This window comes from Portunus trituberculatus, chromosome 38 (assembly GCF_017591435.1).
Source record: "Portunus trituberculatus isolate SZX2019 chromosome 38, ASM1759143v1, whole genome shotgun sequence".
Lineage (NCBI taxonomy): Eukaryota > Metazoa > Arthropoda > Malacostraca > Decapoda > Portunidae > Portunus > Portunus trituberculatus.
In genome coordinates, this window is record NC_059292.1 from 21,705,588 (window position 1) to 21,730,241 (window position 24,654).

At 42.6% G+C, this 24,654-nt stretch overlaps 2 protein-coding genes and 1 non-coding gene across 5 annotated transcripts in view; 1 reads left to right on the forward strand and 2 right to left on the reverse strand.

Moving 5' to 3' along the window:
• The window catches only part of LOC123514682 (eukaryotic translation initiation factor 5-like), a 29,284-nt gene extending 26,554 nt beyond the window's left edge, over positions 1–2,730 (forward strand). For all 3 annotated transcript variants that reach the window (XM_045272731.1, XM_045272733.1, XM_045272732.1), the window contains one exon: positions 785–2,730. In XM_045272731.1, the coding sequence (XP_045128666.1) occupies positions 785–937 (153 nt within the window). In that variant the 3' untranslated portion in view covers positions 938–2,730. The remainder of the gene's footprint in view (positions 1–784) is intronic.
• Positions 2,161–13,403, reverse strand: LOC123514683 (calphotin-like). The gene is made up of 7 exons (XM_045272734.1): positions 13,260–13,403; positions 11,194–11,646; positions 9,021–9,302; positions 8,325–8,444; positions 8,036–8,209; positions 3,433–3,582; positions 2,161–3,340 (listed from the first exon to the last, which is right to left on the reverse strand). The coding sequence occupies exons 1-7, from the start codon at positions 13,269–13,271 to the stop codon at positions 3,227–3,229; spliced, it is 1,305 nt and encodes a 434-aa protein (XP_045128669.1). The 5' UTR covers positions 13,272–13,403; the 3' UTR covers positions 2,161–3,226.
• On the reverse strand, positions 7,306–7,377 carry Trnaa-cgc. Its single transcript has one exon. It is a non-coding gene; the product is annotated as a tRNA-Ala (tRNA).
• Positions 13,404–24,654: the final 11,251 nt, after the last annotated feature.

The following is a 24,654-nucleotide window of genomic DNA, read 5'->3' on the forward strand; positions in this document are numbered from 1 at the left end:
TTTAGTTGTGTTTTGGTTGTTAGTGTCCACCTTACTACTCCTTGTATAAGTATTTAACATTTTAGCATATAGGAGGTGTGTAGCAAGTAGCTTTATATCCTCAGCCAATAAGATGATAAATTAATGTAAAGAAGTTCTGGCACAGGATTCAAATTAAAAAGGATGTTTTTTTATGTATTTCAGAAATTTTAGTATGAGAAGTGTTTGAGTCAAGACCAAGGTCTTACATGCACCATTTTCTCTCTCTCTCTCTCTCTCTCTCTCTCTCTCTCTCTCTCTCTCTCTCTCTCTCTCTCTCTCTCTCTCTCTCTCTCTCTCTCTCTCTCTCTCTCTCTCTCTCTCTCTCTCTCTCTCTCCCCCGTTTGTGCATCTTTGTCTCGGTTAACCTCCTTGTGGGAATGTTTACCAGGTACAATTATTGGCTCTACATTTGGTGAAGCAGTCTTCCTATCCTGATTTTTTTTAAACCAAGCCATCTTTTTCAATCTCACTCCATACCCACCTCCCCATCCTCATCCTATCTTAGTTTCTACGTTTCTCGTAACACTATGCCCTTGGGGGGGTGATGGGGAGTGAACAAGGTATAGCAACCATGGGGGAGGGAGAGAGGAAGAAGGCAGACCTATGATATACATTAGAGGGAGGTCTAGCCATGACAGCTGCCATGTAAAAGAATGACAGTTGTCACTTTTGTTTGAAATATAGATAGGAATATTGCTTCATCAAGTAGGGTGTCAAGGGTACTAAAAAAAAATTTGTTTTGAAAGTTTTTTTCCTCTTGCAGTTTGACGTCCGTGCAAAGAGCGAGAGCCTGAAGGAACAAGAGGCCAAGAAGGCTGTTGATAACCAGCCTGTTGTTGCCGAGGCTCCCAAGACTGCTGAGCCTGGGGAGGAGGAGGAGGATGACGAAAGTGACCTGGACATTGACAATCTGTGAGCAGGAAGACCATCACACCGAGGAGGAGGGAAAGCAAGCAAGCAGCAGGCTGAATTGGAATTTGGTCACTGCACTATGCTATGGATTGAGCTTCTTTCTGAATGACTAGTTTATTCGCTCAAGGCAGTTCCTTTTCAAAATCCTCAACTTTTGTAGCAGCTTTTCATATATATTTCCATATCTCCCTTTCTCTCCAGAAATTGGTATACTTAATCCATTAGCATTGTGCTTGAAGTGCATACTCTCCTCCACTCTAGTGACATTTTACTTGTGTGGTTTCAAAGTTAACCAATTTGTTCCATTGCTTTGTCATGTAGGCAGACTATTCACCTTTGAGCCATTTCATGTACTAGACTTAGAACTACACAAGTAAAACTCATACTTATTTTGCACAAGGCATAAGATATGTAGAAATGTTTTTGTTCTGAATTTTAGAGTTTAACCAACTTAAATCTTGGTAAAAATCACAATTTTTGGAATCATTGTTTGCATTTGGGCAGAAGTAAGTATTTCTGGCCTGACAAAATATGCTATTCAGAATATTCCTGGTCTTAATATATGTATACATATATGCATATATACATCTATATAATACACACATATATACAACCTATTAGTTACAATAGGAATTATAGTGAAGATCTCCAGCCTCTTGGCTAATAATCACACAAAGCTTTTAGATAGCATTGTCAAAGGTAACATCATGCATTTACGACCATTGGTAATACCTAATTGGGAGGGTGGGCACCTCCTCCTGGGTGGTTGCCCTCCCTTCACTAGAGGTGCGTAGAAGAGTCAGTTACTCGCTATTACTGTGTGTATCACTCCTGTTTTCCTGCATTGTTACTTGGTGTTTGGGCCTCTTGCAAGTAATTGGTATAAATGTTTTCAAGCTCTAATAACTTATGAAGTGTCATAATCAATACAGCTTGTGGGTTCTTGTGTAATGTAAAGCATATGACTGTCAATAATTATTGCTCTACTCAATTGCAAACATCCTAGTGAGTGTGGCAGTGGATGATATCTAAATGTGGAGGTGGGCTGGGGTGGAGCCATAGGTGCTGCACTGGCGGTAACTTGAGTGCAGTGGCTCTTGGCTTGGCTGCCCGGTCCCACCGCATGTGTTTGTGGTGTGGCGGCTTGATTATACTCAACATACTGCATACAGTACTATGAAACTGTGATCTTAGTTTGACTGGTGAGGGGAAATACCAAATAGGTGAGAGCACGGCAACTCTTTATTTTCATTGACCCTTTACATTTCAGTTATTTTCTTTCTCCACTTCCTGATACATTTATACATGCATACATCTGGTTATATCCCCTTAGCCATATCATGTGATAGATTAGGGAACATAGAAAGCAAGCCACTTGTACATAGATGGAGACGCATAATCATAGGGATATCAATCTTTTTTTGGCTAGTTTGGTTTGGGAAAGTATCAAGGGTTAGTTTTTGAAAGACATGATTCAGTCTATTTGTTATGCTGTTACTTAAGGGCAAAGGGGAATTTAGTTATCATTGAGGAGCGATTTTTTTATTTTCTTTTGGTTTTGAAGAAAAAATTGTTTAGATATTTTATTATTATTACTGTCATAAAGGTTACAGCACAGTGAAGACCTTGGTTGTTGTATACCTAGTGCTGTATCAAAAGAATTGGAGTGAACTCTGTCCCACTGACGTGACTTGGAGTGTACGATGAGCGGCTGCCACTCACCACCTTGTCGCCATTGTTTTTTCTTCCTCTTTTTAGATATTATTGTAAAGCTGATTGATAATTGTTGCAGCATCATTGGCCATTTTATTTACCTGTAATGATGGGTGATGTTTGTTAGTATGAGAGCTTTTTAACATGCTCACAAGCTTATTGCTGCTTTGGACAAGCAAGGATTCAGGTTTGTATGTGGCCTAAATGTATCTTAATTTGAGTCAAGTATTAGAATCCGACATAACTCTGTCTGGAGGGTTATTCGATGAATAAGAAGGCGAAAAATCTAAGTTCTGTAGAGAGCACTACACCACTTAACTGATGTACAAGGACTACCAACCCCAGAGATATGGGTATTTGGAGTTCATGTTGAAGTGCGTCAAGTTTTTGCACCAACCATTTTCAAAGGTCCTGCAAGAGTTGAGTTATAAGTAGGTGTATAGTCCACTGATGAACCAAGTACTCTTGAGGGCACCACTTGCATCGCAACACCCTTGTTAACCTAACTCCTTACAACCTAAGGAAAGTAGTTGATATCTGATCCTAAAAAGTTTTGAGAATGTGGATGCAGAGTTGAGTTTCAGTAAAGTGTGTTGTAGGAGCAGAATGTGCTGGCTTCGGGGACCTGGGTCAGCTGCTGACACAATAATGTAGGGAAGAGCTCAAGGGCGCTCGCATCAGCTATCACCACTTCCTGTAAAGACTCAAATTAGTGACTGCTTCAGGAACACTAATGGGAAAGACATTTCAGAGAAAAAAAATATCAAGCAGTACATAGTTGATTACCTGATTGAATGCCACAATGGGGGCATTTTGTGGGCCAGGGACGAGAAGGTTTAGGCGTTTGGTAGCAGCAGTGAATAGCTGTTCGCCCCGTCCTGACGACACGCAGCCTGCCATTTGCATCCAGTTAAGGACACTGAAGGGACCCATGCACTGTGGGGAAGCAATGTACACCTGCAGTCTTATTTTTTATTTTTTTATTTTTTTATTTATTTATTTTTTTTTTTCTCCAAGAAGGAAGGCTGCCAAGGGCAATAAAATTTTAGAAAAAAAAGACCCACTGTACTGCAAGTTCCCTAAAAGGTCCAAAAGAATCATCCAAAAGCCAGGGACAAATGTCTTAAAACCTTAAAAAGTCCAGTAGTAGGAAGATGGAAATACAGAAGCAGGTAGGGAGTCCCAGAGTTTATCAGTGAAAGGTATGAATGATTGAAAATACTGATTTGGTTGGACAGAATAGGGATGAGAGGAAGAAGAAAGCCTTGTGCAGCGAGGCCGCAGGAAGAGGGGAGGCATGCAGTTAGCAAGATCAGTAAAGCAAAAATAATCATAAAAGATAGAAAGAGATGCAACATTTCGGCGATGAGAAAGAGGGGAGTTGATGGGACGAAACGTTTTTGATTCCACCCTATCTAATAAAGCTGTGACTGGAACCCCCAAACATGCGAAGAGTACTCCATACAGGGACGGATAAGGCCCTTATACAGAGTAAGCAGTTGGAGGGCGAGAAAACTGGCGGAGACGCCTCAGAACACCTAACTTCATAAAAGGTATTTTAGCAAGAGAGATGCGAAGTTTCCAGTGAAGATTATGAGTAAAGGACAGACAGAGAATATTCAGTGTGGAAGAGGGAGACAGTTGAGTGTCATTGAAGAAGAGGGGATAGTTGTCTGGAAGGTTCTGTCGAGTTGATAGATGGAGGAATTGAGTTTTGAGGCATTGAAAACTACTAGATTTTCTCTGCCCCAATCGGAAATCTTAGAAAGATCGGAAGTCAGGCGTTCCGTGGCGTCCCTGCGTGATCTGTTGACTTCCTGAAGGGTTGGACGTCTCTGAAAGAACGTGGAAAGATGTAGGTGGTATCATCAGTGTAGGAGTGGATAGGGCAAGAAGTTTGATTAAGATCATTAATGCATAACAGGAAGAGAGTAGGTGACAGGACAGAACTCTGAGGAACACTACTGTTGATAGATTGAGGAGAATAACAGTGTCTACCACAGCAGCAATGGAACGGTCGGAGAGAAAATTTGAGATAGAGTTGCAGTGAGAAGGATAGAAGCTGTAGGAGGGTAGTTTTGAAATCAAAGCTTTATGTCAGACTCTATCAAAAGCTTTTGATATGTCTAATGCAACAGCAAAAGTTTCAATGAAATCTCTAAAAGAGGATGACCAAGACTTGGTAGGGAAACTCAGAAGATCACCAGTAGAGCAACCATACTGGCGATCAGATAGAAGATTGTGAAGTGACATGTTTAAGAATCTTTCTATTGAGGATAGATTCAAAAACTTTATAGACAAGCAAGAGAATAAAGCTATAGGGTGGTAGTTTGAGGGATTAGAACAGTCACCCTTTTTAGGAATAGGTTGAATGTAGGTGAACTTCCAGCAGGAAGGAAAGGTAGAAGTCGATAGACAAAGTTGGAAGAGTTTGGCCAGGCAAGGTGCAAGCACAGAAGCACAGTTTTTGAGAACAATAGGAGGGACCCCATCAGGTCCATAAGCCTTCCGAGGGTTTAGGCCAGCAAGGGCATGGAAAACATCATTACGAAGAATTTTAATGAAATAGTCAGAGGGAGGAGGAGAGGAGGACAAGCCCAGAATCGTCCAAGGTGGAGTTGTGAGCAAAGGTTTGAGAAAAGAGTTCAGCTTTAGAGACAGAAGAGATGGCAGTGGTGCCATCAGGATGAAATAAAGGAGGAAAGATGAAGAAGTGAAGTTATTTGAGATGTTTTTGGCTAGATGCCAGAAGTCACGAGGAGAGTTTGAGTTTGAAAGATTTTGACATTTTCTATTTATGAAAGAGTGTTTGGCAAGTTGAAGAACAGACTTGGCATGATTCCGGGCAGAGATATAAAGTGCATGAGATTCAGGAGATGGAAGGCTCAAGTACCTTTTGTGGGCAACCTCTCTATCATGTATAGCACGAGAACAGGCTGAGTTAAACCAAGGTTTAGAAGGTTTAGGTTGAGAAAAGAATGAGGAATGTACGCCTCCATGCCAGATACTAACACCTCTGTTATGCGTTCAGCACAAAGAGATGGGTCTCTGACACGGAAGCAATAATCATTCCAGGAAAATCAGCATAATACCTCCTCAGGTCCCCCAACTGGCAGAGGCAAAACGCCAGAGGCACCTTCGCTTTGGGGATCCTGGAGGGATTGGAGAAATAGGACAAGATACAGAAATGAGATTGTGATCGGAGGAGCCCAACGGAGATGAAAGGGTGACAGCATAAGCAGAAGGGTTAGAGGTGAGGAAGAGATCAAGAATGTTGGGCGTGTCTCCAAGACGGTCAGGAATACGAGTAGGGTGTTGCACCAGTTGCTCTAGGTCATGGAGGATAGCAAAGTTGAAGGCTAGTTCACCAGGGTGGTCAGTGAAGGGAGAGGAAAGCCAAAGCTGGTGGTGAACATTGAAATCTCCAAGAATGGAAATCTCAGCGAAAGGGTAGAGGGACAGAATGTGCTCCACTTTAGAAGTTAAGTAGTCGAAGAATTTACTATAGTCAGAAGAGTTAGAGGAGAGATAAACAGCACAGATGAATTTAGTTTGAGAGTGACTGTTAAGTCGTAGCCAGATGGTGGAAAATTCGGAAGACTCAAGAGCGTGGGCATGAGAGCAGGTTAAGTCGTTGCGCACATAGACGCAACATCCAGCTTTGGAATGAAAATGAGAATAGAGAAAGTAGGAGGGAACAGAGAAGGAGCTACTGTCAGTTGCCTCAGACAGCTGTGTTTCGGTGAAGAAAAGAAGATGAGGTTTAGTAGAGGAGAGGTGGTGTTCCACAGATTGAAAATTAGATCTAAGACCGCGAATGTTGCAGAAGTTAATGTAGAAAAAGTTGAGGGAGGTGTCAAGGCATTTGAGGTCTTCAACAGGAGAGGTGTCCGACCTGGCGTTATTATTTTCGGGTCCCATTTTTCTTTAAAATTTTGATTTGAAGTGAAGGGTGTATGTGTGGTAAGTGCATGTAGTTTTGTGTGAAAAAGGAGAGTTGTCTTTAGAGGGTAGGCTGTGACTGCCCCCTTGAGTTGTGAGACACAAAGGGAAACATTCAGCGAGATCATAACTAGCTTTAATGGAAGGTTCACAGCACCCCCTGAACTAGTGCTATTAGTTGTCACTGGGAGTAAGTTATTGTTTCGGTAGGTGTCTACTACCTCCTCCTTGGAAAGTAGAAGAAAGGTGGTGTTCTACAGATTGAAAATTAGATCTAAGACCGTGAATGTTGCAGAAGTTAATGAAGAAAAGTCAAAGGAGGAATCAAGACATTTTAGGTCGCCATCGAGAGAGCAGTCCTACATGGGGACACTCCTGGTCCCTTTCCCAGAAAGGGACTCCGAGGCTGGATTTGGAGTCGCCATTTTTTATTTAGAATTTTAAGTGAAGTGTGTGTGTGTGTGTGTGTGTGTGTGTGTGTGTGTGTGTGTGTGTGTGTGTGTGTGTAATTCACCACGGCCTCCTGCTGGTCATCCAGCCAGTCTTCCCCATTACGGAGCAAGCTCAGAGCTCATAGACCGATCTTCGGGTAGGACTGAAACCACAACACACTCCACACACCGGGAAAGCGAGGCCACAACCCCTCGAGTTACATCCCGTACCTATTTACTGCTAGGTAAACAGGGGCTACACATTAAGAGGCTTGCCCATTGGCCTCGCCGCCTCCGGGACTCGAACCCGGACCCTCTCGATTGCGAGTCGAGCGTGCTAACCACTACACTACACGGTGTGTGTGTGTGTGTGTGTGTGTGTGTGTGTGTGTGTGTGTGTGTGTGTGTGTGTGTGTGTGTGTGTGTGTGTGTGTGTGTGTGTGTGTGTGTGTAAGTGCATGTAGATTTGTGTGAAGGCGAGTTGCCTTTAGAGGGCAGGCTGTGATTGCCCACCAGAGTTGTAAGACACAAAGGGAAACATTCAGCGAGATCACAACTAGCTTAATGGAAAGTTCACAGCACTCCTTGAACTCCAGACCATCAAGGAGCTTCCAAGACACTTGCTGGAGCCGGGTTGGCAACCTCCATCCTGCACACAAAGACAGTAACATGACACCCCGGCACTAATGATTACTGAGTTGAAAGCTAATTAGTGGAAAAACAGGGAAAAATGAATTTTCTATAGACCTCGCTGGTAGCAAATTATCATTTCGGTAGGTGTCTACTATCTCCTCCATACATTATCATTACTTATAAATCCACGTATTAACGAGTGAAGGTTGCAAGTCAAACAATGAACAGCACTATTAGAGAAACCTTAAAAGCGCATATGATATTACTTATAAACATCTTCAACTATGAAAGTAGCATTGTGCACTTAGCACTAAGCGTGAAGGGGAAAATGCTAATTGGATAGAATTGTTGCACATAGTGCACACAAGAAGTGATATTCTTACCATCTTGGCAACATTCATAACTGCAGGATAGCTTTGGTCTTGAAGGCCGAGGGTGCCCTTCATGAAACAAGCCGAGAAGGCAAGTTGTGCGGTTGTGAGGGGCAGCGCCTCAGCAGCACAGACCATCAAGGAACTTCCAAGACACTTGCTGGAGCCGGGCTGGCAACCTCCATCCTGCACACAAAGACAGCAACATGACACCCAGGCACTAATGATTACCGAGTTGAAAGCTAATTAGTGGAAAAACAGGGAAAAATTAATTTTCCATGGTCTTGAGCGTGATACGTACTGGGTGAGGCAGCAAGTCCAGAGTGAGGTGGATGCCGAGGGCTTGTACAGCTGGGTACAGTTGGTGTGTGAAGAAGTTGTGCATGAAGCTGTTACTGGTGAAGACCACGCTCACGGCAAGCTGTGGGATACAGTCATTTACCTCTGTTTGCTTGATATTAACGCCCTCAACTTGACTTAAATGCTAATTAAGTTCTAATCTTCGCGGGTTTTTAGGCTACCTTTCAAATAACAACTATCACTATCGCTGACATTTTGCCAGTCGGGGCATGCTGAGGCCTCCACCTCATTGTCTCTGTTGTGTCTTATCATAAAAAGAAAAAAAAAAAAAAGAGTAAACTCAAATGTGCTCATTTTACACTTTTTTTTTTTTTTTTTTTTTTAGAAGTAGGCTACCTACATAAACACTCAACTATACTTACCTTCGCCAGTTATTTACTGATATGCTATTGTAATATATAGGCTACCTAGCTACCAATAGAGTACTAATGTTCTGTTAAAATTCACTGCGACATATGGCAAGTCGTAAGCCGTCGCGGCAAACCACAGGAATGAAGAATCCATTGGTTAGTAGTTAGTTAAGTGGGTCCCGTCCGAAGACGGTTGGGCATGGGAATGGTCGTTGCAATGGGCCTAGTTAATCATGTGACTTTAACTGACAAATAAGACGTGTTGGTGAGTAAGCAGGAATACTTGCCTTTCCAGCAGCACTGGAGGACGTGATGGCAGCGAGTAATGGCTGTCCACTGGCGGGGGAAGAAGGCAGGAGTTGTTCTGCCTGGGGTATGACCTCGACGATGGAAGGCAACATTTTTGTTTGTGATGTTGAGTCGGTGATGTAGGGCGAGGGATGATCTGCTTGTAATGAGTCGGTGATAGAAGGTAGGGTTTCTGCTTGTGGTATATTCTCAGTGATTGAAGAAAAGGATTGTTGCTGACCCTCGTCGGTCGCTACACTTCTTGTCTTCCGAGCTCTTCTCTTGAGACGCGAAAAAGAAAGACGTCATTCAGATGGGGAGTGTAAATCATATTTATCTTAGTTGTGTCATGATTAATTCATACTTGTAGAACATGGACATGGCATACGTTAATAATTTTTTGAAAATAACTTGACGAATGAAATACTACCTATTTGTTTATGAGAAAAATCGTTACCAACCAAGAAGAGGGTATGCGCCTATCCAGCTGTACTAAAAAAGTGAAGCCAGTGGGTGGACCTTACGAGGAGGTGGGCGGAGCTTCCGATCGCAACTTCCACCAAAACATTGCCCTCTCTTGAGTTAAGCAATGGGAAATTGCCATTTTCTTTTTCATTACTAGGGGAAAACTAAGAAAGAGTTGATGGTTTAACTTTTGTAAACCACATTATAGTTTCCTAAATATGTTGTGTAGTCCTGTTATTAACGGTGTTAATGCGAAATAGCTACAATATTGAAAGAAATACAGCAGGACGTTTCTGGGAGAAATTATGGCAAAAAGATACTTTTTCTCATTTAATGCATGACATGGAACAAATAGTGAAGTAGAATTTCAGTGATTGAAGCTTTTCCAACGCATTATGACATGCAATCACACATCATTCTAAATAAAAGCTATATATATATATATATATATATATATATATATATATATATATATATATATATATATATATATATATATATATATATATATATATATATATGAGAGAGAGAGAGAGAGAGAATTTGACGTTTTAAGTAATTGCTACACCAAGAAAAATTAACCTTCAGGCCAAGTTTTACCTGATATATAAATGCACATGTATACGTATGTACGTTTACATCTATTCATGCGCATTTATTAATCACATGTGTACATGACCTTGTTCAGCCATACGTTTGCCCCTAAGACAACTTCCCACCAAGTCCACTAAAGCTGGAAAACACTTTATTATCTCATTTATATGTATGATTTGCCGTCTAAATCTTCATGACATAGTATGCCACGACTATTGCGAGTCTTTTAAGGTCACATATTATATGGTAGGAAGCCTTGAAACATGGACATAAGACTGAAAATCTTGGGCGTTCTCATGTATTTTCAATGGGCAATCGGCAATGTTTTGGGTGTAATGGGGTAGGGGCAGCAGTGGACTAATAGCACGTTGGCTTCACTTTTGTGACGTCATGCCGCCTTCTTGTAATATAACCTCCTTGTTATCAGCACAATGAAGGAATTGACAGTGGAAATTCAAGAACCTAATTGATCTAACCTAGTTCTTGTGTGAAAATATTAATGTTATTTCAATATTGTTGCATTATGTTCTAATGTACAAAAGAGGCATGCGCCTGTGCCAGTTGTTGAAGTGAGCCTGTAGTAGGTGCCCAGGTGGTCTGGTCAAAGATACAAGGTGTTCATCGGGCAGCCTGTTTATCATAACCTAAGCTTATGAAGAAAATAACAATTAAGAAAGTGTGGTTGTAGTGTGTGGCTGGTAGTGCACCAAAGCACCAAAAAAGGGTCCGGGTAACCTTGCATACTGATAATGTCGTTGGCCGAGGCCAACATCAGGATTGCTCCATTATCTTCAAATTGTCAATCTAATGAATTCATGCACTATAACTGATTTTTTTTTTTTTTTTCATTAACAGACAGACAGCATACTGACTTATGTATGAAAGTTTACCAGTGCCACTACCGGCGAGGATTTCAACAAAAGTTACAAGACAAGAGACGGTTTTCGATCACTACCAGCTTGTTTTGAAAACCATTAAACGCTCGTATTGTGATAATAATACTCACCACCCATTACGAAAGAGAAAGGGGGGGCAGGGGGGCGGAGATTGTGTTGAAGACTTGTATATTGCAGTGCAAGTATGTCATGCATGTAAGGAATGTCTAAGACTCACCACCGTGGCAAGAAGTCTTCCAGGATATGGATATGGAAAAGCAACAGGCTGAGCTTGAGTGGCACCACCGTAGTATGGATATGCTACGACGGGTGTGGGTGCGACACGTGCGGCGGCTGGGTAGGGTATACTGGGTGGGGCTGCTGGAGCAACTGCGATGGGTGTGGCAGTTGCGGCGGATGGCACTGGTGCAGTGGCTGCGACGGGTGTGGCGACTGCGGCACCATAAGGCCAATAGCCTGGACGAGAGCCATATGGGTACGGGACAGAGCCGCCGTATCCGTAAGACGTATAGCAGACCCACATGCCCCCGGTCGAGGGGTAATAACTAGCAGGGGAATACGGCGGCCTGTAAGTTGGTGGTTGTGGCAGAGGTTGTCGCAAGCGCAGGCGACAAGATGGTCCCGGAGGAGACACAGCAGTAGTACTCGCCACCAACACCATCAGGATGACCTGGAGGCAAGAAGCATAGATAATTCATTGTCTGCATTGAAATAGGCCACAGATACGACATGCGATTTAATGCCTTGTTCTTCCTTCTGCACATACGTATATAGACCATTTCTTTTGTTTCTCAGTAAAGATACTCCTCAGGCTATCAAGAGAGGGATGATACGGTTTAGAGCTCAGTTCATTACTGACAAATGTATGATGATTTAACTCTCATTTATTCCGCTGCCTCACCACTATTTCCTATACACATATTCAAATGCACTCATCCTTGTCGACTTATAAGAAGGCGGTAGTAAAGGCGGGTTCACACTTGTCAATATGCGACTGGAAAAACCAGTCGCACAAACAACACCATGTTATCTTGTTCAGTCGATTTGCGACTTTGTTGACTTTGTGACGTCACAGAGAAAGATTTTAAAATGTGTGTCCAGATGTAAAGAAGCTATTGGAGTTGGTGAGGGAAAAAGAGCACGTCTGGGACCCTAAAACTGAATTATACAGCAAAAAAAAAAAAAGCTTACGCAAATCGATGTTCGATGAGATAGCTGCCACTCTCCAAGAACTGTTTCTCTTTATGCAGGGTGTTGTTGGAGGTGAGGGTTGAATACTTGCGATGATTTAGTTTGATCGCAATCGTCATCGTCATCAGAGGAAGACATATTGTTGAGTAGTTGTTTGTTTACACTCACTTCCCGCCAACCAGCCGACACTTCCAGTCGCTATGTGTGAACGTACTCCGACTAGAAGGATTCAGTCGATACTTCTAGCAACTTGCAATTTCAGTTGCATATTGGCACGTGTGAACCCGTCTGAAAGCTGCGAGACAATGACGGTTCTTGCCAGCGCTGCTTAAATATCTCAAGATTGATTACTGAAAAATCATTGCTTATGGTTTAGATTCAAGAACTTGTTTATATTTTTAATTTATTGATTTTCTTCAGATTTCTTACAAATTATAACCTAGATTATAAAATTTCCACATGGAAGCTTCACTGGTTCCTTCAACCCCAGCAATAATATTCATCGTATCCCTGGTTATTCATCGATCCTTTGGATGGTCCCATCGACTCCCCGGGGATAGGTATGGATCACTTTGAGAACCGTTGAGCTACAAAGATCAAATAAACTACACTCTTGTAGACACGATCTTGGTACTGCCTGTAAATCACACCTTGGTCCGTGAGTGGCTACAGTGTGAACCTGGAAGGTGTTCTTGTTGCCTTTATCATTGTTTCTTCCTAACAATAGTGTGATTATTATTTTGGGAGTTTTCTATGGTAATGAATAAGTGACCGAAGGCTACACCGAAATAGCGCCAAAATAATATCAATTGTCTGATGCTGCTTATTGTGGATGGCCTGGCAGGTTTTATTAACGGGTGATCTTACTTAATCATCTGCTGTCTCCTTGATTAATTTGTCATCATGTTTCGTGGTCTTAGTGATAGAGGCAAACACACATACAAATATGAACAGCATTGGGAACACTCATCTTTGTTCGCTGATGAACCTCCATGACATTCGATGTTCACCTGTCACCATATCTTACTGGAGGTGATTTGAGCCGTTCGCTGCTGCCCGCCTCTGAAAAGCCTGTCGTGTTGAAATACTCACTCTGCTTAACATGGCGGCGGTGGTGGTGGTGGTGGTGATGGCGAAGGAATCAGGCAAGACACAAGACAAACCCTGAGGACGGTCACACACTCACGCTCTGTGCTTCGACCATGGCTTTATATCCGAAAACGCGCGGTTGGAGTTGAATCATGTGGGCACCTCCCCGTCTGCCCTTCCCTGCATGGGAGCTTCACCCCCTACCCTTCTCCCCACCAAGACTCATCTCTCCTCTCCGTTGTATCATGGTTACTTTGTTCCTTCTTCCCCTCCTTTCACTTTACCCCTCTCCTCCTCTTTCCTTCATCCTCCGCCCGACCCTTCCCTCCCTCTCCTTCCTCAAGGATTCATTGCGTCTAGGGGGAGGGAGAGGGGTTCAGATGGAGTCTTTTGGGGTATTTGATCGAGAAGTATATTTCTTTCTTAGAAAGGATAGAGATGGTATTACTGATATCACACACACACACACACACACACACACACACACACACACACACAGACTAAAAGCTATGGATCTACCAACCCTGGAACAGAGAAGAGAGAGAGGGGATCTGATACAAGTTTATAAATTGATTAACGGAATGGATCAAGTGGATGAGAAACTAATCCTTAGAGAAGAATATGACATTAGAAGCACAAGATCGCATAGTAAGAAACTGAGGAAGGGAAGATGTCTGAGAGATGTTAAAAAATTTAGTTTCCCGCAAAGATGTGTTGAGACTTGGAACAGTTTGAGTGAGGAAGTGGTGTCAGCAAAGAGTGTACATAGTTTTAAAGAAAAATTGGATAAGTGTAGATATGTAGACGGGGCCACACGAGCATAAAGTCCCAGGCCCTGTAAAACTACAACTAGGTAAATACAACTAGGGAAATACACACACACCGCGTAGTGTAGTGGTTAGCACGCTCGCCTCACAATCGAGAGGGCCGGGTTCGAATCCCGGCGCGGCGAGGCAAATGGGCAAGCCTCTTAATGTGTAGCCCCTGTTCACCTAGCAGTAAATAGGTACGGGATGTAAGTCGAGGGGTTGTGGCCTCGCTTTCCCGGTGTGTGGAGTGTGTTGTGGTCTCAGTCCTACCCGAAGATCGATCTATGAGCTCTGAGCTCGCTCCGTAATGGGGAAGACTGGCTGGGTGACCAGGAGGTGATTGAGGTGAATTACACACACGCCGCGTAGTGTAGTGGTTAGCACGCTCGACTCACAATCGAGAGGGTCCGGGTTCGAGTCCCGGAAAGCGGCAAGGCAAATGGGCAAGCCTCTTAATGTGTAGCCCCTGTTCACCTAGCAGTAAATAGGTACGGGATGTAAGTCGAGGGCTTGTGGCCTCGCTTTCCCGGTGTGTGGAGTGTGTTGTGGTTTCAGTCCTACCCGAAGATCGGTCTATGAGCTCTGAGCTCGCTCCGTAATGGGGAAGACTAGCTGGGTGATCAGCAGGCGACCGTGGTGAATTACACACACACACACACACACACACACACACATCTGGAATCGGCGTGTTTGTTTGCATTACGTTACAAAAAACGAGAAGGACGAGTATTTACCACAGCCCGTGATCGGAGACAAGCGAAGGTCCTGGGAATGTTTACCTAGTCTGTGCGGTCCTTCCCCAACCTTAAAACCACCTCCTCCCCCTTCCCTCTCTCTCTCTCTCTCTCTCTCTCTCTCTCTCTCTCTCTCTCTCTCTCTCACTGCTTCATTACATTTTTCAAAAGGCGCTTGATATGTTTCTTCCCTCATTTATTCCTACTTCTTGTTTCCATTTTCCATTTTTGTCTAATATATTTTCCCTTATATCGCGTTTCATCTCTTCTTGTTTTTCTTGGGTTGCGCCATTTTTTTTCGTGTCATATCTCCACTTTCCCAGGCTGTAATTAGGGATTAAAGGTGCTGAGCTAATCAAAGATGCTTCTATTTTTTCCAGTGATAGCGTAAGTATTCTGCATCATCAATGGAAAAAAATGCTTGAAAATGTGTGAATATATAGCACCGCGTTGTGAAGTATATACGTCCCAGATGCAAATCATGCTTCAGTCGCAAGAGGTTGGAATACGGATACAAATAAGATGTGGTTGTGCTGTAGACACACTTTGCTACAACTAAGAAGGTATAGCAGATATCTCTTTCTCTCTTCCGACTTGATTCCATTTTTTGTGATGAGCTGAGCTGCAGGAAGGAGGAGAGGATGACCTGTGCGTCCTCCAGCATGCTGGTGCCTGGGGTGCGAAGGTGTTGTTAGGGACAATTTTGTTTTTCTGTATTTTCAAACTTTTAACAGACTAGTTTTGTAGCATCACTAAAGGCACATCTTGATCTTGACGGCCCATGAACCTCTTGTAGTCAGTACAGTGCATGCTTAAAAGACTTACTTATCTAAGAAAATTAGATGGTGCGCTTTGGTTATACTTGTGAATTACTGTACAATAAACAGTGGAAGTTAATTGGGGATTTCAAGGTTTTTTTTTTTATGATTCTAATGTTATTCTAACAGAGATTCTCTCTCTCTCTCTCTCTCTCTGTGTGTGTATGTCCACACATCCTAAAGACGTGACCCACCAGAAGGAGGGTGGGTGCCGTGTCTTGAGGTCACACGTATCTTGTAAGCGGAAAATACCGCCTAAGATTTTTCTCCATATGGGAACACTTGAAACGGAAGACTCGCACTAATGTTTACCCTGGCCGAGTCGAGAAACGACCTCGCTCCATCGGTGCAGACAAAACATGCGTCGTGTCATGCTCTCCGCCGGCGGTAGTCTTGCGAGGGTCACTGAACTCCTGTCTGCATTATAGATATACGGCATTGCTAATTTCGGGAAAGTGACAAGTACCAAACAAGAGTAATAGGAAAAGTGCCATACCAGGCACAGCTGATATGGCATTACCATACACTATACATATAAGGCACGTGCCATACTTGGCACTATTTGTGATTGACAAAGACATTGTAGGGTCCTGAATGACAATAATTAAGCTGCAGTGGAACGTGTTTGGGTATGCCAGCACTCGTACTTAGTAATTAGTTTTATGTTATCACATGTCTCGTCAAGATGTGGGACACTAAATAAATATGAGGACGAACATTATTTGGAAATTACTGGAGAATATTGTCATTACTGCCTTATTCCTCTTGTTCTTTTTTTTTTTTTCCCTCTTAATAACTTTTAGAGCCTTTTGGATGTTACATACAAGTGCGGCACCCTTGCCGCTGGTTTATTAGTGATTGTGTTTCTTTGCTCCCACAATATTATTATTGTCATTATTATTATTACTATTATTATTATTATTATTATTATTATTATTATTATCATTATTATTATTGTTATTATTATTATCATTATAATTTCTCTCCCTTCCCATCCACTCTTCTCCCTCCCTCATTTTCGTTTCTTTGAATAGATTCTCTTACCCCCGCAGTTTCTTATCTGTTTTTCAGTACCACACCACAATATTAACCTTTCTGCTTCTGGCAATGCCTCTACCACCACACATCGTCTCCACCGCAGACGTCACCACTTTATTTATTTATTTATTTATTTATCTATTTTTTAAAAATTATTTATTTATTTATTTTTTTTTTTATTTTTTTTTTTCATTTTCCTGCTACTGCTCACGGCTAAGAGAAAGAAAGCACTGCCGATCTATCCTGTGTTGGTCTCGAAGCTTTCCAAACGCTTCTCAAGGTTTAACAAATATCATAATGTGCATAATTGTAGAACCGTTGGTGAGGATGAACGATAAATAAATTTGAATATTGATAGGGAGGAGAGATTGAGTGAAAAGAATATTGTTTGAATATCTTTTTTAACTTTTCTTATGATTATTCACGTAACTTTTCTTTTTTATTCCACTGTTATTCTTACGATCTTTTTCCCTTTCATCATCATTCGTTAGGTTAGGTTAGGTTCTATCAGTGCAGGGAGCCGCCTAAAAATCTCAGTGTCAGTGTAGACTGTAGAGACTGGCAGAGATATAGTCACGGATGAAAAGCCCACATCCAGGCCTACTGCGATTGACTGACCCATCACAATAAACATGAATAGCCTGAACGTGTGGGTACTTGGACAATTTAGTCATGAACATGTCTTGCAGCACATGAGGGAGCCAGTCCCTCTTGGACTGATGCAGAGACTTAATATCAACACTGACACGGTGAGGGTTCCAGGTGGGTTGTAGTGGTGACATAACAATGTTAATACAAGCCTCAGCTACACCTACACTTGTCAGTACTCCCAAGATCTTCCTGAGGTATGGTGTTGTGGGAGTGCGACGATCATGATACAGGGGGGCCAGTGATCCCTTTAGAGTCAGAGCCCATGCATAGCATCTGACTAATTGTGTGACAAGTAATTTCCTGTACCCTACACATAATACTCGGCAGGTGCAGTTCAGCTCTGAGGACTTCAATCCGTGCAGTCCTGGGGCATCCCAAGATTATCCGCATGGGTTCATTCTGAACAAGCTCCAGGGGACGGAGTTGGGTGGCACTAAACTGTATTAAAACGGGGGCGGCATAATCAAGACAGATATATAAAACATTCTTAGGACTGGAATGCCAGCCCCCAGGCCCCTGTTGGCTAGCAGCCGAAGTGGTGCTAGCCGTAGCAGACAGAGGTCTCGAACATAATGGACGGCTTGAAGAGACTTCCTGAAACTCATCTGAACACCCAGGTACTTGTGCATATGAACTCTAGGGATGGGAACATTGTTTACAGTGGGCAGCCAAGAGACCTTCCCTTTAGCTTGAAATTTTGTTTTACATTCATTAATCACTAGTCCCATTTGGACACACAATGTTGCCAGTTGTGACAAAGCTAAGTGGAGAATCCTGGGTGTAGGGCATTGGAGGAGTATGTCATCAGCATAGATGAGGACCTGGGTGCCCTGCAGAAAGGAAGTGCGCAATCCATTAAAACATTAAAAAGCATTGGACTAAGGACTCCACCCTATAGTGTTCCAAGCTCAAAGACTTCCTCAGAGGAGACTGCACCTTGAAACCAAACCTGTGCTGTTCTATTGTACAAATAGTCCCTGGTTCATCCTAATAGTCTACCTTTTACACCTTTGAGAATGAGTTCCTCCATAATAACATCTTTGTTGGCCCTGGCAAAGGCACCCTTGAGATCAACGAAAGCTCTGCAGGTAACATCCTTATATATAAGACACTCAACAAAACAGTGACATTGTACATTGTACATGTACATTGCCAGAGAGTACATGGCCCACCTTGTATGTAAGCCTGTTCAGTATTACCTGTTCCATCATCTTACACAGACAGCTGGTGAGAGAAATAGGGCGAAAGGTGCCATCACCTTTGGGGATTGGGATGACAATGGCTGTTTTCCAAGAGTGGGGAAGCTAGCCTGCAATGAAAGACATGTTAAATAAATCCAAGATGGGGTTGTCTACCTTTACCTTCAGGAGAGCACTGAGGATATCATAAGTGATGCCATCCTTGCCATGACCTGTTGACTTGCCCAACTTGACTACTGAGAAGAGTTCATCATGCGTGATAGGCACACAGGTGTCATCCAGCAGAGAAACACTGTGGTGAGTCAACTCCATCCTTCGTGGTCTTTGCTGATTGAGCGCCTCCTGGTGTTCCACAGGAAGGACAGAGAAGGATGAGGGCTACATAATCAGGTTTGCCTCCTTGAACATGTGTGGGTGTATGGTCCCCAGTAAGTACAGCTGTATCTGTGGTGTCAAGGAAAGCCTTCCAGTGCACACCATTGGCATTGGTGGTGAGGTGGCTGCCTAATTCCTTATGCCTCGCATTAAGGTCACCCATGATAACACTTTGCTCTTCAAGAACATATTCAAGAAAATTTGCAATATTTAAGGCACCAGCATGAATGTACATGTTTACAAAGTAAATAATTTCACCCACAGTGTGCAAGCAAACAGTAATAAATTCAATACCCTCAGTGACCCCCATTTCCATGAAGTAAACTGGAATCCCATGTTTAATGTAAGTGGCCATCCCCCGACTACTGCCATCACCACAACTGAGGGTGTGGGAGGCATAACCCCGCAGCTCAGGCACCCTTGGCCCTACCTCCTGTAAGGCAATTATGTCAGGCTTATGGAGAAGGACATGAGTATGTAAGTCAGTGAAACGGGCATGTAGATCATTGACATTCCATGTTAGGGTGCGGAAAGTCTTACTGTTCATCGCAATGGTGTAGCATCTACCTCGAGCCTCGCCAACACCCAGATGGCAGAGAACTCCCTGGACTCTCCAAGGACTGGCCTCTCCTCTGCTGCCCTGGCTTCACCTTCCCGGCGCCGTCAACGAGTCTGCCTCCAGTGTTGGTGAGATTAGTGTTCCTCTGGTCCTCACTCGCTCTGGAGGGAGACTCATGGTGAGAGCCAGGTGGTGTGCAAGGTGTCCCTTTTGTTGTTGTTATATTGTGTATACCTATGTGTTTTTTGCAAGTCTAGTAAACTTGGAACCATTCGAAGCTGTTTATTACCGCCACCACCGGGTTAAGTGTAGTTCATCTTGGGCCCAGTTTAGAGGGGACAGGCCAGTGATGGCGTTTCGCACCTCGCCCTCGCAACAAATACACTAAACTAGTAAGTTATTACTTACAGTGTATTTACCTAGTTGTAGTTTTACGGGGCCTGGGCTTTATGCTTGTGTGGCCCCGTCTCCATATCTACATTTATCCAATTTTTCTTTAAAACTATGCACACTCGTTGCTGACACCACTTCTTCATTCAAACTGTTCCACGTCTCAACACATCTTTGTGGGAAACTATATTTTTTAACATCTCTCAGACATCTTCCCTTTCTCAGCTTTTTACTATGTGATCTTGTGCTTCGAATGTCATATTCTTCTCTCAGGATCAGTTTCTCATTATTCAGTTGGTCCATTCCGTTGATCAATTTATAAACTTGTATCAGATCTCCTCTCTCCCTTCTTTGTTCCAGGGTTGGTAGATCCATAGCCTTTAGTCTCTCCTGATATGTTATCCCTTCAAATTCTGGAACCATTCTTGTAGCCATTTTTTGTAGTCTCTCCAATTTCCTTATGTGTTTCTTTTTATGAGGGGTCCACACTACTTCTGCATATTCCAATCTGGGTGTGTGTGTGTGTGCAGAATATAATCTATTCCTCTTTGCCGTATCTTTGTCTACCATCTAATATTAAGAACTTTCTTTCTGGTACATATTATTACGCCACCCCTACCCCCTTCACTGCTGTCCCCCATACACAGGGTGAGGCAGAAGAGGCCAGGAAGAGCGCACGCAACACAACACCCGGGTGAGCCACACGGATCGAGGCTCGACACAGAATTGGTCCTCCTGTAGGCTGCCAGCGAGGAAACGCTCCTGTAGCTCCTGGATGGCGTGCTGTGCTCCCTCACCTTACTGTATCCTCACAGTGGGTGGGGCAGGCAGTCTGCAGCCTTGTCTCTGGCGATGCCCCAATTTAGTAGACAGCGCGAACTGGAGTGCCAAACTCTATTGGTATGAAGCTCCCCTGAGGCGTTTATGTCTTTCTAACTCGGTTAACAAGACTAGGTTTCCTTAGTTATCCTCTCTGTGTAGTTCATTCGCCAAACTCAAGTCTTAAGCGGTATCTAGTCTCTTAAGGCTATCCCAGAGACAGTGAGGATAAGAGAAAACCAGCCTTCTCCAAGGTCTGTTTATTGAGAACACAATTCTTGACAACGTTGGCAAGGCTAAATAAACACTTGCAACCCCTCCTCAATATTTAAAAGTGACAACCTCCTCACTTTACTGAACAACAATTAAACCTACAACTCCCAACTAGAAATTCATTAACAATGTAATTTATTTGCACAGCACAATAAATCAAGGAAACTGGCAGAAGCAAATAAATAATTTTGGTTGTGAGGGAAAGAAACGTCCCCACTCCACACCCCCATTCTCTTACTTACAGGTTCTATCACCGGAGAAGTAACTCAAATACCCCTTATGTAACACTGCCCCCCCAACGCAAATATACCCGACCCGGCTATCACAAAAAAAAAAAAATAAATAATAATAAATAAATAAATAAATAAATAAATAAATAAATAAATAAAAAAAAAATAATAAACACAAAAGAAAACAGAAACATGGACATAAAAAAAATATTACATAACATAATCTCCGTGCTATCATGGTTTTCTCCTGTTCCTCCTGGGCATGGTGATGTAATCAGCATGCTCCACTACAGCTTCCTCGACGTCACTCCCGCTGCTCTGGCGGCTCTCATCGTTGCTTTCATCATCATGGTCATGTCCAGGTACTGATTGTGGCAGATCCATCTCAGCTGTCTCCTCCCCCGCCTGGCAAGACCCTGCTACCCACGCTTCCTCTCACACTGAGTATCACCTCCAAAGATCCTGGCCACGTACCTTTAACTTCCCCTCTCGGAGGTCCAAACTTGCCCCCACTCACATAAGGAAGTCAATCCCTAGCAGGCAAGGGTCTTCCAAGGCAGCGACTAAGACTGGCAATCTTTCCATCACGTTTCTCCAAGTGAGGAGTGAGTGCCTTCTACCTCCCATAGCTCAGTCCCCTTCTTTTCCTGCAGTCTTTGCCTCCTTTTCTGTCTTTTCTTGAGGCACCCAAGGTTTTTACCCTCAGGGATACCAGTGTTCCTGCCCAAGGCTGAACTAGCTGGTTTGGGTGGGACTTGCAACCTCTCCCTGTAAAAAAAAAGTGCACAGCCGCTACCAGAGTTGGAGGTACAGATCGGAGTCGAGGCTCTAGGCGCGGATGAGTCTCTAGCCATGATCCCAGTCCGGTTTTGCTGGGGGGTCCGACCGTGCAGATCCCTCGGGTGCCAAGGCACCAGAGGGGCTTGCCTACCCATACGATAGATGCAGGAGAAAGCTTATATAGTCTCTGTGTCCTAAGAGGGACGGGAGGATCCCATCACCCTACTTTCAGCTTTGGGGGTGCCGGTGGGGTTGCAGAAATGTTTTAGACATAGTACTAACAAATATTGAGCATTGTTTAAAGGAAGTTGAGGTAGGAGAGACTTTAGCAAACAGTGACCATCATATAATTAGATTTATCATTAATTCCAGTAGGGATAATATAGTGAATAAGACTAGAGTCCCAAACTATCAGAAAGGCAATTATGGTAGGTTACGTCAGTTATTAGAAGAGGTAAACTGGGAAGATAGTTTTGGAAATAAAACTGCACAGGAGATGTGGGATATTTTTAAGGTTGTAGTAAAGGGTATAGTGATGCAGTGTATCCCTTACAAAGATATAAGGCAGAGAAACAGGAAGCCATTATGGTGGACTCACGAGATAGGTAGACAGATCAGAGAGAAGAAGAGGGCATATAGAGAGTTGCAGAAAAGTGGGAAGATGTAGATTTGATTAGGTACAGACAGGTCAGGGATGATTTGAGTAAGGTTATAAAAAAAGTAAAAGGCAGGCAGAGATAAAACTAGCTAGAGCTGGGAGTAAAGATCCCAAAAATTATATAGTTATTACAAGGTCAGTGATAAAAGAAATAAGGATAGGATTGGACCACTCAGAAAAGATGGTGTAGTAGTGGATCAAAATGAAGACATAGTAGAATTATTGAATGAACAATTTTCTTCAGTATTTACTAGGAAAGAATAGGAAATCCTGTTACAAACAGTGCGACGAGTAGTTTAAGAGCTTTAGAAAATATTGATATAAAACCAGGAATTATTAGGAAATTTATTCTTGAACTAGACGATAGGAAAGCTAGTGGTCCTGATGAGCTACATGCCAGAGTACTTAGGGAGGGTGTAGACAGTATTTCTGAAGCACTTAAGTTAATCTTTGAAAGATCACTTAGGTTTGCTGAGATACCTCAGGACTGGAAGTTAGCTAATGTTACTCCAATATTTAAAAAAGGTAGGAAGGATGATGCAAATAATTATAGACCGATCAGTTTAACTAGTATAGTATGTAAGATACTAGAGAAAATCATTAAGGGTAGTATTTGGGAGCATTTAAATGAGAATAGATTAATTAGAGATACCCAACATGGCTTTAGATCAGGGAGGTCCTGTCTTACAAATTTGCTCGATATCTTAGAATATATTACCAAGGAGTTAGATAATGGAAATAGCATAGATGTTATATATCTAGATTTTAGCAAGGCGTTTGATAAGGTACCGCATAGGAGGCTAGTGTACAAATTGAGACTACATGGGATAGGGGGTAGGTTAGTTGATTGGATTAGTGAATGGCTTTCTGATAGGAAACAGAGAGTAGTATTAAATGGGGCAATGTACATTAACGATTTAGATATAGGAATTAGTAGCAAAGTATCAAAGTTTGCAGATGATACTAAGATACAGTACAGGGTGAAAAGGACAATTACAGAATACAACGAAACCTGGACAGGCTGATAGCATGGGCAGACAGGTGGCAGATGGAGTTTAATTCTAAAGACAATACAAACTTTAGCTATGAGATGGATGGATGTTGGCTAGAGGTAGTAGAGGAGGGAAAGGATTTAGAAGTAGTGATAGACAGGACTATGAAATTTTCAAAGCAATGTTTAGAAGCAAGAAATAGGGCAAATAGGATCCTGGGTTTTATGAATAGAAATGTTAGTTATAAAAGTAAGGAAGTGGTGCGTAGCTTATATAATTCCTATGTTAGGCCCCATTTAGAGTATTGCATACAGGCCTGGTCACCCCATTATAGGCAGGATATCAACATGTTAGAAGCAGTTCAGAGAAGAGCAACTAGGATGATACCAGCATTAAAGCGCCTGGAGTATAGAGATAGATTAAAGGAATTAAACATGTTTTCATTTGAGAGGAGATGTATAAGAGGGATATGATAGAGTTATTTAAAATGTTCTCAGATACAAACTACATAGATGTGAGATCTTTCTTTACCTTAGAGGAGGGAAGTAGGACTAGAAATCATGGCAGGAAGATTAGAAAGCAAGGCTGCAAGTTAGATATAAGAAAATATTTCTTTAGTCATAAGGTGGTAGACTTCTGGAATGCATTGCCAGAGAGGGTTGTAAATAGCACTAGTTTGACAATGTTTAAAAACAGATTAGATAAGCACTTAAATTTATTAGATAGTTTTTATAAGAAATTTATTATAGTTAAACAAGACATGATCCCCATGTATGGTGATCACAGATTGTAGAGGAATTCGCTGCAGGACTTAGCCCTGTTAATGGGACAAATATTTAGAATTAGTATATAATGTATTGTGTACTTGTAAGTGTATCTTTAAGTACTGATGACGAGGTTGCTGTGCGACTGATACAGGATAACCTAGATGGGCCCTGGTGGCCCTTTGTTATTTTATTATTTATGTTATGTTATGTTAAGTGGTGCCTGCCCGTTGGACCATTCCTGGGATAAACCTTCAGAGGGTTCTACACATAGGCTCCTGGAACCTCCTGAACCTCTCAGAGGATGAC